The sequence below is a fragment of the Lissotriton helveticus genome, chromosome 1_1 (genome assembly GCF_964261635.1).
Source record: "Lissotriton helveticus chromosome 1_1, aLisHel1.1, whole genome shotgun sequence".
NCBI classification, from domain to species: Eukaryota; Metazoa; Chordata; class Amphibia; order Caudata; family Salamandridae; genus Lissotriton; species Lissotriton helveticus.
The window spans coordinates 1422726819-1422740341 of record NC_136057.1 but is presented as its reverse complement, the minus strand read 5'-3'; the positions used below and the strand labels follow the sequence as shown (position 1 = coordinate 1422740341).

The window sequence follows — 13523 nt, the reverse complement described above, 5'->3', positions numbered from 1 at the left end:
TGGGACCGCTTCAATAAAGCCTTTGGCCCCATGGCCACAACTTCGAGTCATGGTCGCGCTTAAGATACCATAAGCACACATGGTATGGGTTGGGTTGGTAACTGACATGGCATGGTGACAAGGGGAGATCATCCCTCAACACACAAGGAAAGAAAACTGACAAAACTTCGAAAAAAGTCTGTCAAAAAGAGACAGAGTGGTAGCTCTCCTCCAGATCAGTGTTAAACTGACGTCCACGCGCCAGAGTGGAGCCTATCTAGGCGACTGCGACACAGAGCCAAATGGAGCTACCCGATGGCGTGCAGGGGCCCTGCTCATGCAAAAGTTTCTGGATCGAGTCTGATGCCTGGGAAATTAAGAGGAAAGGAATCTGCAGCAAGAAGTCTCTATCAGATATGTAAAGTACACAACTTAGTTAGCACCCAAACTTCTATTCAGAGTGGTGGCCATTTGCTACAAATACAGAGTTGTCAAACTCCACAATCACTGGGTGGGTGAATACATATGCAAATGTCAGCTTTACAGCCTTGACAAAGGCTGGGGTCCGGCTCGTGAAGCAAGGGCCTTCAAAGGGGAGGAGAGTAACTTCACTGATTGTAGTGCAGAGGAGGGAGGATTTTAGTGCCATTGTCAGAAGGAAGATGCTAGAAGCAGCGCTGTTAACGGATCAGCAGGGGGCCAGGAGAGTCAGCAAAAACTCTACCACAGGTTTGGTCAAGTCAAATTTGGTGGGGGGCTTGAACACCAATCCACAATGGTCAGCCCCAAGTAAAACAAGTTTTAGTGGCACAGGTCTTCTGTTGGACCTGTTCGCCATCGCAATGTGATCTCCCAGGAGTGTTGAGAGATAAAATTAGGAAGAAGTTGTGCTTAGGAAGATTTCAGGGCCCACCGACTGACCTCCCTTTTGCTGACTTCCTTCTTGTGGATGACGCCAAAAGAGTCGAACAGGATCAGTGCTACCTAATCCTCACCTTCGCCAGGGATGGTTCAATCAAGGATGGCCAGACCAACAGTTGTGGACAGTCTTATAGCCATTTGCTGGTGAGGCAGACATGGTGAGGGCTCACTGGCAAGGAGCGCTGATGGCTAAATTTGATACCAATTCTGCATTTGAGTTCCTGCCAGTTCACCCAGAGTGCTTCAGTCTCTAGGTTTTCAGTTTAAGGCAGTCATTTGCTTGGATAAACTCATGCCTACAGGATGCACCATCTCCTGTGCATACTTACAGATGTTCAGCTCCTTCCCGGAACGGTGCACCCAGAAAGGTGGAGCGTCATGAGATGGATAACTTCCTCTTTGCTGAGGAACCAAATTTGAGGAAATGTGCTCAGCTGCTGGAGGCTTTTCAGGTTTTAGCAGAATTCTGCAGTATCTCTCTGGCTGGAGACAAGAGGGTGGATCCAGTCATCTGCCTCTCCTTCTTGGGCATTGAGATGCACTCATTAGCTGGAGTCTGTGACTGCTGCCTGCCCCAAGACAAAAGGTCCTAGCACTTAAAGGTAAAGTAGCAGCAATGGTGGGGATGGAAAAGACAACCCTGATAGAGACTCAGTACTTGGTAGGAAAAATAAACTCTGTAGCCAAAGTAATCTCCCACAGGAGGTAATTCACAGAAAGAATGGCCCTCCTAATAGCAGGCCTACCCAAGAAACACCACCAGTAAGGAGGGGCAGAAGTGGAGGCTTATCTCACAATGCGAGAGATGTTATTAAGCAAGTTCACATCTAATATTTGGAGAGACCTCTGGGTTGGTAGGAACTAGATAGCATTGTTTATGGTGAGGATTTTGGTGCATTATCCCAGTCCCTATTCTAGGACACCCCGCGCCGCACGGCCACCAGCTGCTGCGTATGCCTCCTCACTGCCCCTGCTGCCGCCGTGTGACCACGCCCCCTGCCACCGAGCGGCGTGGTCTCCTGCGAGATAGCGCTGCACTCCTGTACCCCTTTTTTTCTGCTGTGTGCCCCCTGACTGTTGAGTAGTTATCTTGTGCATTTGTGGTCTTTATTTTGTTTTTTTTGTACTGTGCTCGTTGTTTGCCGGTCCCCCTGTTTAGCGCTGTCCTCCCTGCTCGCTTCCCACCTCCGCCGCTAACCACGCCCACTTTTCTTCTGTACCCTCCCCGCTCCCGCCTCCCAGCTGCTCCGCCCTCCCTCGCACTTGGCCATATATGGCGACCGTGCGACGCAGGCGAGTGTGTCCTATTCTAGGACACCCCGCGCCGCACGGCCACCAGCTGCTGCGTGTGCCTCCTCGCTGCCCCTGCTCCCGCCGTGTGACCACGCCCCCTGCCACCGAGCGGCGTGGTCTCCTGCGAGATAGCGCTGCACTCCTGTACCCCTTTTTTTCTGCTGTGTGCCCCCTGACTGTTGAGTAGTTATCTTGTGCATTTGTGGTCTTTATTTTGTTTTTTTTGTACTGTGCTCGTTGTTTGCCGGTCCCCCTGTTTAGCGCTGTCCTCCCTGCTCGCTTCCCACCTCCGCCGCTAACCACGCCCACTTTTCTTCTGTACCCTCCCCGCTCCCGCCTCCCAGCTGCTCCGCCCTCCCTCGCACTTGGCCATATATGGCGACCGTGCGACGCAGGCGAGTGTGTCCTATTCTAGGACACCCCCGCGCCGCACGGCCACCAGCTGCTGCGTGTGCCTCCTCGCTGCCCCTGCTCCCGCCGTGTGACCACGCCCCCTGCCACCGAGCGGCGTGGTCTCCTGCGAGATAGCGCTGCACTCCTGTACCCCTTTTTTTCTGCTGTGTGCCCCCTGACTGTTGAGTAGTTATCTTGTGCATTTGTGGTCTTTATTTTGTTTTTTTTGTACTGTGCTCGTTGTTTGCCGGTCCCCCTGTTTAGCGCTGTCCTCCCTGCCCGCTTCCCGCCTCCGCCGCTAACCACGCCCACTTTTCTTCTGTACCCTCCCCGCTCCCGCCTCCCAGCTGCTCCGCCCTCCCTCGCACTTCGCCATATATGGCGACCGTGCGTACGCGCAGCGGGCGCGCCGATTGTGCGCCGAAGGCACGCCAAAGGTAAGCCCGTCTGCGCCCGTCCGCGCCTGGACCGCGCCCAGCGTCGGAACCCCTGGCCCCCGCAGACCCCAGCCCACCCGCCGGACGTACGACGCCGCCACCCTCAACGCACTCAACGCCGGCCGAACCCCTGGATGCTACCGAGCCACCCCGAGACGCACCCACGGACCCTTCAGCTGCCGCTCCTGCAAGTTCACCTGCATCCGGACCTGCACTACACCCGCACCCACCAAGACCAAGACGGACAACAACAGCAGCCACCTGAAGTGCATCCTGCTCAACACCCGCTCCGTCCACAGACACGCCGTCGAGCTCTGGAACCTGCTCGACACCACAGACCCAGACGTCGCCTTCCTCACGGAAACCTGGATGAACGCCTCCTCAGCGCCCGACATCGCCATCGCCATCCCGGACGGCTACAAGATCATCCGGAGAGACCGCGTCAACCAGACAGGAGGAGGCATCGCCATCATTCACAGGAACACCATCCGCATCACGACCAACACCGACGACACCATCGCACCCACCGAACACCTGCACTTCCAGATCCACGTCAACCCCAAGACCACCCTCAGAGGCACCCTCATCTACAGACCCCCGGGACCACGCACACAATTCAGCGAGGACATCGACGACTTCATCAGCCCGCTCGCCCTCCCCTCAGCCGACTACATCCTCCTCGGGGACCTCAACTTCCACCTGGAGAACAACGACGACCGCAACACCACCACCCTGCTGGATAACCTCGCAAACCTGGGACTCAAGCAACTGGTGACCACCCCCACCCACCTCGCCGGACACACACTCGACGCCGTCTTCTCATCCAGCAAAGACATCGCCTTCAGCCACGCCACAGGACTCCAATGGACGGACCACAGCTGCGTCCACTTCACCTTCAGAAGAACGACGATCCACCACCACCAGCAACAGGTTGCTCGAAGAAGCTGGAACAAGATCACAGCCGACCAGCTCGCCGCTTCCCTGAGTCAGCACCCTCCCGCCAGCTCAGCGAACCCCAGCCAGGCCGCCGACAACCTCACGAAGTGGATCAGCAACTACGCGGACGAACTCGCCCCTTTGAGGACCCCGCCCAGCAGACCCGGCAGCAAGAAAGCCCCATGGTTCACCGACGAACTCAAGAGCTCCAAGAAGAACTGCCGAGCCCTCGAGAAAGTCTGGAGAAGGGAACCAACACCGGACAACATGACCACCCTCAAGCTTGCCACCCGGAAGCACCACCAACTGATCCGCGCCACCAAGAGAACTGCATTCAAGGACCGGCTGGACAACAACGCACACAACTGCAAGGAACTCTTCAACATCGTGAAAGAGCTCTCCAACCCCGGAAACAACGACATCACCCCATCGCAAGACCTCTGCAACTCCCTCGCCTCCTACTTCCACAACAAGATCACGGACATACACAACAGCTTCAGCATTCAACCATCGCACACAACGACCGCAGCAACGCCGCCCACCACCACCCACCGCGCCTGGACTCCGATCAGCACCGATGACACCGTCCGCATAATGAACCCCATCCACTCCGGATCTCCGACCGACCCCTGCCCTCACCACGTCTTCAACAAGGCCGACACTGTCATCGCACCCCACCTGCGGGACATCATCAACACCTCCTTCGACACCGCCACCTTCCCGGAGGGCTGGAAGCACGCCGAACTCAGCGCTCTACTAAAGAAACAAACAGCGGACCCCACCGAACTCAAGAATTACCGCCCCATCTCGCTCCTCCCGTTTCCAGCCAAAGTCATCGAGAAGACCGTCAACAAACAGCTGGCCGCCTTCCTCGAGACGAATGGATCCCTCGACCCCTCACAGTCTGGCTTCAGAGCCAACCACAGCACCGAGACCGCCCTCATCGCTGCCACCGATGACATCCGAGCCCTGATGGACAATGGAGAAACAGCGGCCCTCATCCTCCTAGACCTCTCCGCAGCATTCGACACTGTCTGCCACCGCACCCTAGTGCAGCGCCTCAGCAACGTCGGAATCCAGGAGAAGGCACTGGAATGGATCGTCTCCTTCCTCGACGGAAGAACACAGAGAGTCCGTCTACCACCGTACAAGTCAGAGGCCACCGAAGTCATCTGCGGCGTCCCTCAAGGATCCTCGCTGAGCCCCACCCTCTTCAACGTCTACACGAGCCCCCTCGCGCCCATCGCACGCCAACACAACCTGAACATCATCTCCTACGCCGATGACACCCAGCTGATCCTCTCCCTGACCAACGACCCCGCCGCTGCCAGAGCCAACCTTCACGAAGGGATGAAAGATGTAGCCGAGTGGATGACGACCAGCCGCCTGAAACTGAACTCAGACAAGACGGAAGTCCTCATCCTGGGCTCCTCGCCCTCCGCCTGGGACGACTCCTGGTGGCCCCCCGCCCTGGGCACCGCACCCACACCGACAGACCACGCACGCAACCTGGGCTTCATCCTGGACTCCTCCCTCTCCATGACCAGACAAGTCAACGCCGTCTCCTCGTCATGCTTCAACATCCTGCGCATGCTACGGAAGATCTTCCGGTGGATCCCCACCGAGACCAGGAAGACGGTCAACCAGGCCCTCGTCACCAGCCGACTGGACTACGGCAACGCCCTCTACGCCGGAACCACCGCCAAGCTCCAGAAGAGACTCCAGCGGATCCAGAACGCCTCAGCCAGACTCATCCTCGACATCCCCCGACGCAGCCACATCTCCGGACATCTGAGAGACCTGCACTGGCTCCCCGTCAACAAGAGAATCACCTTCCGTCTCCTCACCCACGCACACAAAGCCCTGCACGATCAAGGCCCGAGCTACCTCAACAACCGCATCAACTTCTACGCTCTCAAACGCCACCTCCGATCAGCCAGTCACGCCCTCGCCGCCGTCCCCCGCATCCGAAGAACAACAACAGGAGGAAGGTCCTTCTCCTACCTGGCCGCCAAGACCTGGAACTCCCTCCCGGCCGACCTGCGCCTGACCCAAGACCACCTCTCCTTCAGGAAGAAGCTCAAGACCTGGCTGTTCGAGCAGTAGCAGCAGCACCCCCCCCCCCCCCCCCAAGCGCCTTGAGACCCTCCGGGTGAGTAGTGCGCTCTATAAAGGTCCTTGATTGATTGATTGGTCTTCAGCCCAGTCAATTTCTCGTGAGGTGGACCCACCTCATTGACAAGAACCAAGTCAGGAAGTAGGGGTGGACTTGACCTAATTCCACTCAGATGTGGCTGATATAGAATATGGGCAATCTTGCCCCTCTTGACGATTTTTGTTCCTGTGTCGAGAACTGAGAAAAGGAGGTAGAAGTTAGATCTCTGCCTAGCAGGTGTTCTCTACTGTTGACAGAGGAAGCCCATGCCTTACCGGGCTGTGGTGTGGTGCCTCTATCCTACAGGGGAGCATGAAGAAGGCACTGAGAAAGTGAGTAGCTCCACCGAGACGGTCGTGGCAATTGTTTTAGATACTTTTCTTCTGAAGTGGGTAGTTTAGGGAGAAGAAAAACTTTCTTGTGGCTCTCTCACCTGTGAACTCGATCGAAGCACCGGGGTTGGTAATAGTTGTTTAGTACCAGTCGCTCCACTGGTGCAGGCGATGTTGTGCCATTGAACTATTTTCACCCTCTGATAAGTGCATGCGTGTGGAGAGCAGTATCGGCTAGCGAAGCTTGCACACTGCTATTTTAGGATAATGCACATATTCAGGCTTTTGTTTCTCTCAGCGCTCATCTTCTGCCCATTTAAGGGAACACTGGAAGCAGGTAAGTTGTTGTTTTGACTGCTGGTTCTACAGATTTCTTAGAATTAGTTGCTGTCAATATTTTTCCCTGTTTTGTTGCTCGATACTCTGCCAAGATGGGGAAGCTTCATAAAAAAGTAAGCATGTGCAATCATCAGGTATGTGTTTGGATTCTTTATCTTTGTACAGGTCTCACCCCAGGAAGAAGCACAAAATATCTCTAGATCCTCATGGGGATAAACTCTTGAGGAAAGAGTTAAGAGATGCTACTGGATACCTTGTGGGATTTGAAAGAAGTGCATGAGAAGGTGGATAAGAAAAGGACTGACATCTTCCTACAGTGGTGATGAAAAAGAGAAAGAGCTTACTCAATCATCAGTTTAAAGGCAACTAATTAAAGATATGGTGCCTGAAAAATTGTCCGGAGTATAAATTAATATGGGGGTTCTCTTCGTTTGAGCTTCCTCCTACTTCTATTGAACCAGCCTTGAGGCAATTTGTAAAATCTCAAACACCTTCTTTACCTATTTATAAATATGAGTCTGATGTGATTCAGAGAGAATGGAAGGACAGACAGAATTGTGATGCCTTGATTCATAACAAAGCTCTACCCTCTGAAAGATATAGATAATACGTTTTTGAATCAGTTTCAGTGGATTTCTTGATTGACAGTTTAGTTGGTAATACTTCAATGGCTTCAGAAAATATTATCAAAGATCCTACTGATAAAAAAGGAATTGGTCTTTGAAAAAAAATCAAATGCAGGTTCCAATCTAGCAATGAATGGAGAGATTTATGGAGCATATACGACCCAATCAATGCTGGCTGGTTTTAAGGAGCTTTTTAAAGCAGTTCAGGAGGCAGAAGAATGTTCAGGCCTGACAGAGCCATGATAAACAAGCCGAATTTCTGTCCGACATTTCTTTTGTAGTTGTACGGGCAGCAGCATTTTCACGGGGGCCACAGTAGCTGCATGAAGTAATGTTTTTCTCAGAGACTGGTATACAGATTATGCACAAAAGAATGCAAGCCTTCGAATGACTTTTGAATGTATTAGGCTCTTTGGACTGGAATTTTAGGAGACGTTTCATAAACTTTTTAAGGAGAAAAAGCGATCTGCTTTTAGACAATACCAATCTTCATCATCAGTCTCTTCTAGTTTTAAATCTCAAGTATTTTTGCCAACCATCTCGGGAAATTATAATCAAGGTTTAAAGAGACAGGCGGGGAAGTCCCTCAAGTCTCAGAATAAACCGTAAGAACAGACCTGGCCCTTCAGGGAATAACAAACAGAGATCCTGACCACACTTGAAAATGGCTCACATTAGCCAATTGGAGGAAGGATTGCTCGCTTTCTGGAAGCCTGGATACAATCCACCTCTAATGCTTGAGCCCTACAGATAGTGGAGAATGGCTACATAATAGAGTTCCTCTTCACTCCGCCAGATAAGGGGACCATTCTTACTCGAGAACTGATAGGCAAAGAAAGGAGGAGGCCTTGCAATCATCAATACAAGCACTAATTGAAAAGAAGGATACAATTGAGGTTCCACACCATCAGCAGGGAAAGGTAATTTACTCACACATTTTTCTGGTTCCGAAAGTAACTGGAGGATTCCATCTTGTCATAGAACCGAAGAATGTGAACAAACAGGTGAAAATCTACTTTTCAAGATTGAGGTACTACAAAAGATAATTCCCATGGTTTTCCTATGAACTTTCTAATTACCATAGATCTGATGGATGCATACTTCCATATACTAATTGTGTTGTAGCACCAGCTGTTTCTGAGATTCTGTGTTTTTGGCATCCACTATCAGTTTCAGCCCTTTAGTATCAAATCTTCCACAGGGTATTCACAAAAATGATGGTGCCTCTGATAGCTGCCCTACATATGCACAGGTGTGGTACACTGGTTTGGATGCCATGTGCCTTTCTCACTAACCTGTCTTGCTGCTCAGCCTATGCGGATGAATGGTGGAATGTTGGAGTGTGTGAGGTAATTTGGAATGTGTGGGATGCCTGGTGGATGGATGACAGTTGGAAGAGAAGGCTGAGCAGCAAGAGAGCTGCTCCTGGTGGGCTTTAATGATTATATGATTTAACCTTTATAATTCATCAATAAACCATCTTTAATCAGCATAACTCGGCTACAGTCTATCATATTACAACAAGTTAAATGTTTTTCCATACCTGGATGACTAGCTCCTGCTGACTGAATCAGAGCAGCAAGCTGTGGAAGGTATACAGCAGATGGAAAAATGTGTAAAGACACGTTTGCATTCTCAACTATGCCAAATATAAGTTGAACCCTGTGCCAAGAGAGAATGTTTATTGGGGAATCTCTTAAATACTCAGGAAGGCATGGTCTATTTCCCTTAAGACAAAACTGTCTGGTTGAGACAGGTCTTAACCCAGTTGCTGGCAAAACACAGCCCCAGCAAGATTGTGTCTGAAGATGAATTCAAGGACACTTGGCATTGCGTGTTTTTCTGGTGCCTTGGGCGAGGTTGCATACGAGACCATCTCAACTTTTGGAATCCAGGGTCCATGAAGTATGATAAGGAAATACCTCTAACTAATCAAGTTTCAACACAACATCAGCGGTGGCTGAAGCAATCATCGCTGGCCAGAGATTTTCAGCTGATCAGGATCTACTCTGGAATCTCTCCGCTCAGGGAAAGTCGTCACGGAGTTAAAAACAACAATCATCTAACTGGAGAGAAATATCGGCAATTTGGAAAGCTCTGAAATAATTCCAGAAGCACCTACATCATCATCATGTGCTGGATCAGAGGAACAATCAGGTAGCAATGGTCTACATAAAACAAGCATTGGCATAGCCAATAGGTCTTGCCTTTGGGACCTTATAAGTGTTTAGCCATGCAACACTTGTTGCTGCACCAAGGATATTGTGCTGGATAACTAAACACTTATAAGGTCCCAAAGGCGAGACCTATTGGCTATGCCAATGCTTGTTTTCTTAAACTAACGGACATAACAAAACCAAACGGTACAGGGAATCAGGCCAGAGAAAATAAAAGACTGTTCGTCTGCCACCATCACATTTTATAAACAAAATCGTTTTACTCGGACACAACGTAGGTGTGAGAAAACAGAATAAGAAACATGAGCACCTTTTCATTTTGTAACAGGCATTTATACATATATTGTGGGTATTATGTGACGATAATAATGAGAACTAGCTCTGCCATCATTTGTATTGCACTTTGTGCTATACAGAGCTTGTGAATCACCCTCATGGAGCATTTTACACACTTGTTTAAGTGCCAATTTGCGCCCGCCACATTTCGTACAGTTTCAATTTTCTTTGTGAATAGCCTCCCGCCGTGTGTTCATTGAATGCTGCTCTCTGCAATGCACACACACACCGTATGTATGGGGCGCAGAATGAAGCACTGTAACGTCATTGTTTATTGTGCAATGCATTAGAATTTGGAATGAATATAGCAAGCTCCCACGGGAATGCAGACAAAATGTAATGCAAGCACTACAGCTATTACACGAACAGCCACAATGAAGCAGTCAACCATCCAAGTCCGATATTAAACATCTTCTGCAAGATACCAAACACAGAGGCTATGAAAATCTCCTCAAGCACTTCTCCCACAATATAAAAAGTGCATTCTGCAGATTGAAAATAATGTTATAACACATAACACACTACACAATAGCGCCTTTCTAGCCAGCTGTTCCTCCACTTTCTTTGATTAGCTCCTTTTACACATTGAAACCCGTAGAGAGGAGGTACAGAAACTAGAAGATTGCGATGCACTTAATTGACGAAAGTGAAAGGGATCGCGATGCACTCAATTACCAGTGACGGAGAAAACACAGATGGCGGCTACACATGCACACGTTACCGCCAGTAAAAGCCTCTAGTAGCACTTTGAAAACCCCCTTACTAAAAGTCGAGCAAGCAGCGCATGCGCTGCACTAGGCTCGACCTAAAAAGAGGGGGATTGAAATCCTCCTCTTTGAATCTGACCGCAGTAAAGATTGTGAATTGGACAGAGCAGTTACTTCTGTCTTTGGAAGCCAGATACATCAATGAGAGACAATATACAAGCAGATACTCCAAGCAGAAAATGTGTGACATCTCGAGACCAACATCTGTCAAAGAGGAGTCAGGGACATATGTCGCAGATTAGGAAAGTCTTACCTGGCCCTTTTTGCTTCTCCAGACAACACACAACTGAAGATGTTTTGTTCACAGGCACCAACTCTGGAGGCGTGAATGCATTAGCCACCCCTTGACCTCAGAAGCTCCTATACACCTTCCCTCCACATTCAGAGAGAGGGGGCAGACGTTATAGTGGTTCCCTCTTTTGTCCATGTCTCTTCTCCCTCACTGGAGAATGCCACTATTTCCATCTCGTCTGCAATTTCAGGGGTCTCTTCCTCTCACTTATCTATCTCTTTCGTCTGAAAATTGAAAGGCAGGGGTTGAAGAAGAAGGGCATTCCTGACCAACTTGATGGGGTTAATCAACAATCTAGATGTCCCTCCAGAGTGTCTAACTGGAGAAATTTCCAGAAAATATGTGAAGTGTGACCACATTCTTCCTCTTCTTGTGAGATCGGAATCGTTTTTCAGTTCTTATTTGATGGGTTTAACAAAGGCCTTTCAGTTGGGACAAAGAGCCCAGGTTGCAGATATCAGGGCGTTTAGGAGTCTGGGTGGATTCCATGATAATGGGCTTCTAGTCTGTAGGCTCCTAAAGAGTTTTGCCATTTCTAGACCTGTGGTACAACCCATTTGTCCTCCGCTGGATTTACCGTAAGTGCAAAAGTCATGCAAATTTTTACTTTGAACCTCTTCCCCCGGTGAAGTTGAAATGGTTAACTTAGACGCTTGTATTCCTAGTTGCAATCACCTCAGCTAGGATGATGGAAGAACTAGAAGCATTATTTTGGAAACCTCCTGGTTTGAGGATAGTGGGAGATGCAATCATTTTGAGAACTGATCCCAGTTTTGTAAAGTAACCAAGGTCCATTTCCTTAACACAGAGAACAGGACATTTTTCTTCTCTCTTTTTTGCCTAATCCTTCCTTACTGAATGGAATACTGCTTCATTTGCTTGATTTGAAAAGGGCAATAGTGATTCACTTAGATCGTACTAAGTCTTTCATGAAAACAGACAGATTGTTTGTTACCTTAAGGGAGGTAACCAGGGTGGTAAAGCATCTAGTATTTCTATAAGTCGATGGGTTTGAGAGACCATGTCTTCATCCTAGGAGTCTGCCAATCTCCCCCCTCCCCCCCCCCACAAAAGAGTATCCAAGGTCATTTGACAAGAGAGGTGTCTGCTTCTGCGGCAGACATTAAAGTAGTTTCTTTGGCAGAGGTCTGCCGACCAGGCACAGGAGTTACTCCTCGTACCTTTTAGAACCATGTGGAGAAAGACACTTTGGGTTATAAAGTTTCGGAATCAGCCACTCATTGAGGGTTCATATTGCTTTGATTTTCTATTGTTCCTTTTATTATTAAAGGAAACATTTAAGTGCAGTAATGAAGGAAGTGATTATTCAACCAGTGTACGCTTTGGTATTCCTCATGAGTAATTGACTGGGAATAGAACACGGGAGGAATGGATAATGTCCTGGTGATTTAACGATAATCTTCATTGCTCTTAGCCCTTGTCACAATCATAATGGCCCTCCCAGGAGCTTCTGGCCTTACATGGTTTAGTAGGACAAAATTGTTCATATCTTATGTAGTGACAATCACTGAAGACACGTAAACTGAGAAGTTTCTATTACTATTTATTAATACTAGCCCTTGTGAGATAAGAGGTGGACTAGGCAGAGTCTAGAAACTGACAAAGAGGAATGTGGTGACGTAATATAAATACTGAGTGAGCATTCCAAGTGACGCAAAGAAATAACCGATGGGGAGGGAGCAATGGGAATAAAGACTAGAACTACAACATCTTATACCACGCTAATAGGAGTGGGATTAGGTGAAGTCCACTCCTACCGGCTTTGGTCCGCTGACAATTAAGGTAGTCCACCTCACGAGCAACTGACTGTGAGATAATAAAGATTTCCGGAAAGTAACAGTGACAGTATTGGGTAATGCATAGTTTTCAAGCAAGTTGTCCCCCACCAACCTAGGATACTGCACGGCTCATAAAAAACGCTTCAGCCATTTTCAATTGTAAACTACACCCAACGCCATATAACCTCCTCTCATACAGATGGCTAGACGGCCAAAGGAGGGGGGGGGGTGTAGAATGCCAAACGCATGCGGTGAGGGTCCTAGTCCATTAGGCGTCGTCTGTCGCAACACAGTCCCCAATCCCCACCCAGGTGCCCCAGCACTCACGCCGCTGCAGCTCCTCCTTCCTCCTGTACGTCTCATACCGAGAGGCGAAGCGGGCATTAACTCGAAGTTCAGAGGACTCCGGCATGGTTGAAACGGAAACAGCGGACATGCGCTTAGCCAATCGGCGCACAGAGACAGGCTAGCTCCGCCTTTTCCGTCCAAGGAATGCTGAAGCATGGACTGAACTTTGTGTCAACAGCCACAGACATTAAAGAGAGACAACTTGGAGCGATAGTCACAGACCTACAGTTTTCGACATGGAAAAAAGACTACACCGGGACAACCGCGGAATTAGGTCAATCCAGATTAGTAAACCCCTGAAAACCACTTGAAAATCCGCTCAGCAGTTGTGGAGAAAGTGGACTTGAAAAATAAACACTGCTTTGGTGAAGTCTTAGTGACCCCCCCCCTCCC

The 13523-nt window shown here is 49.5% G+C and overlaps 1 protein-coding gene across 1 annotated transcript in view; it reads right to left on the bottom strand.

Moving 5' to 3' along the window:
• The window catches only part of KRI1 (KRI1 homolog), a 160706-nt gene extending 147426 nt beyond the window's left edge, over positions 1–13280 (bottom strand). Inside the window, exon 1 of the mRNA XM_078685298.1 lies at positions 13110–13280. Coding sequence (XP_078541424.1) covers positions 13110–13218 — 109 coding nt within the window. The 5' untranslated portion in view covers positions 13219–13280. The remainder of the gene's footprint in view (positions 1–13109) is intronic.
• Between the last annotated feature and the right edge of the window lie 243 nt (positions 13281–13523).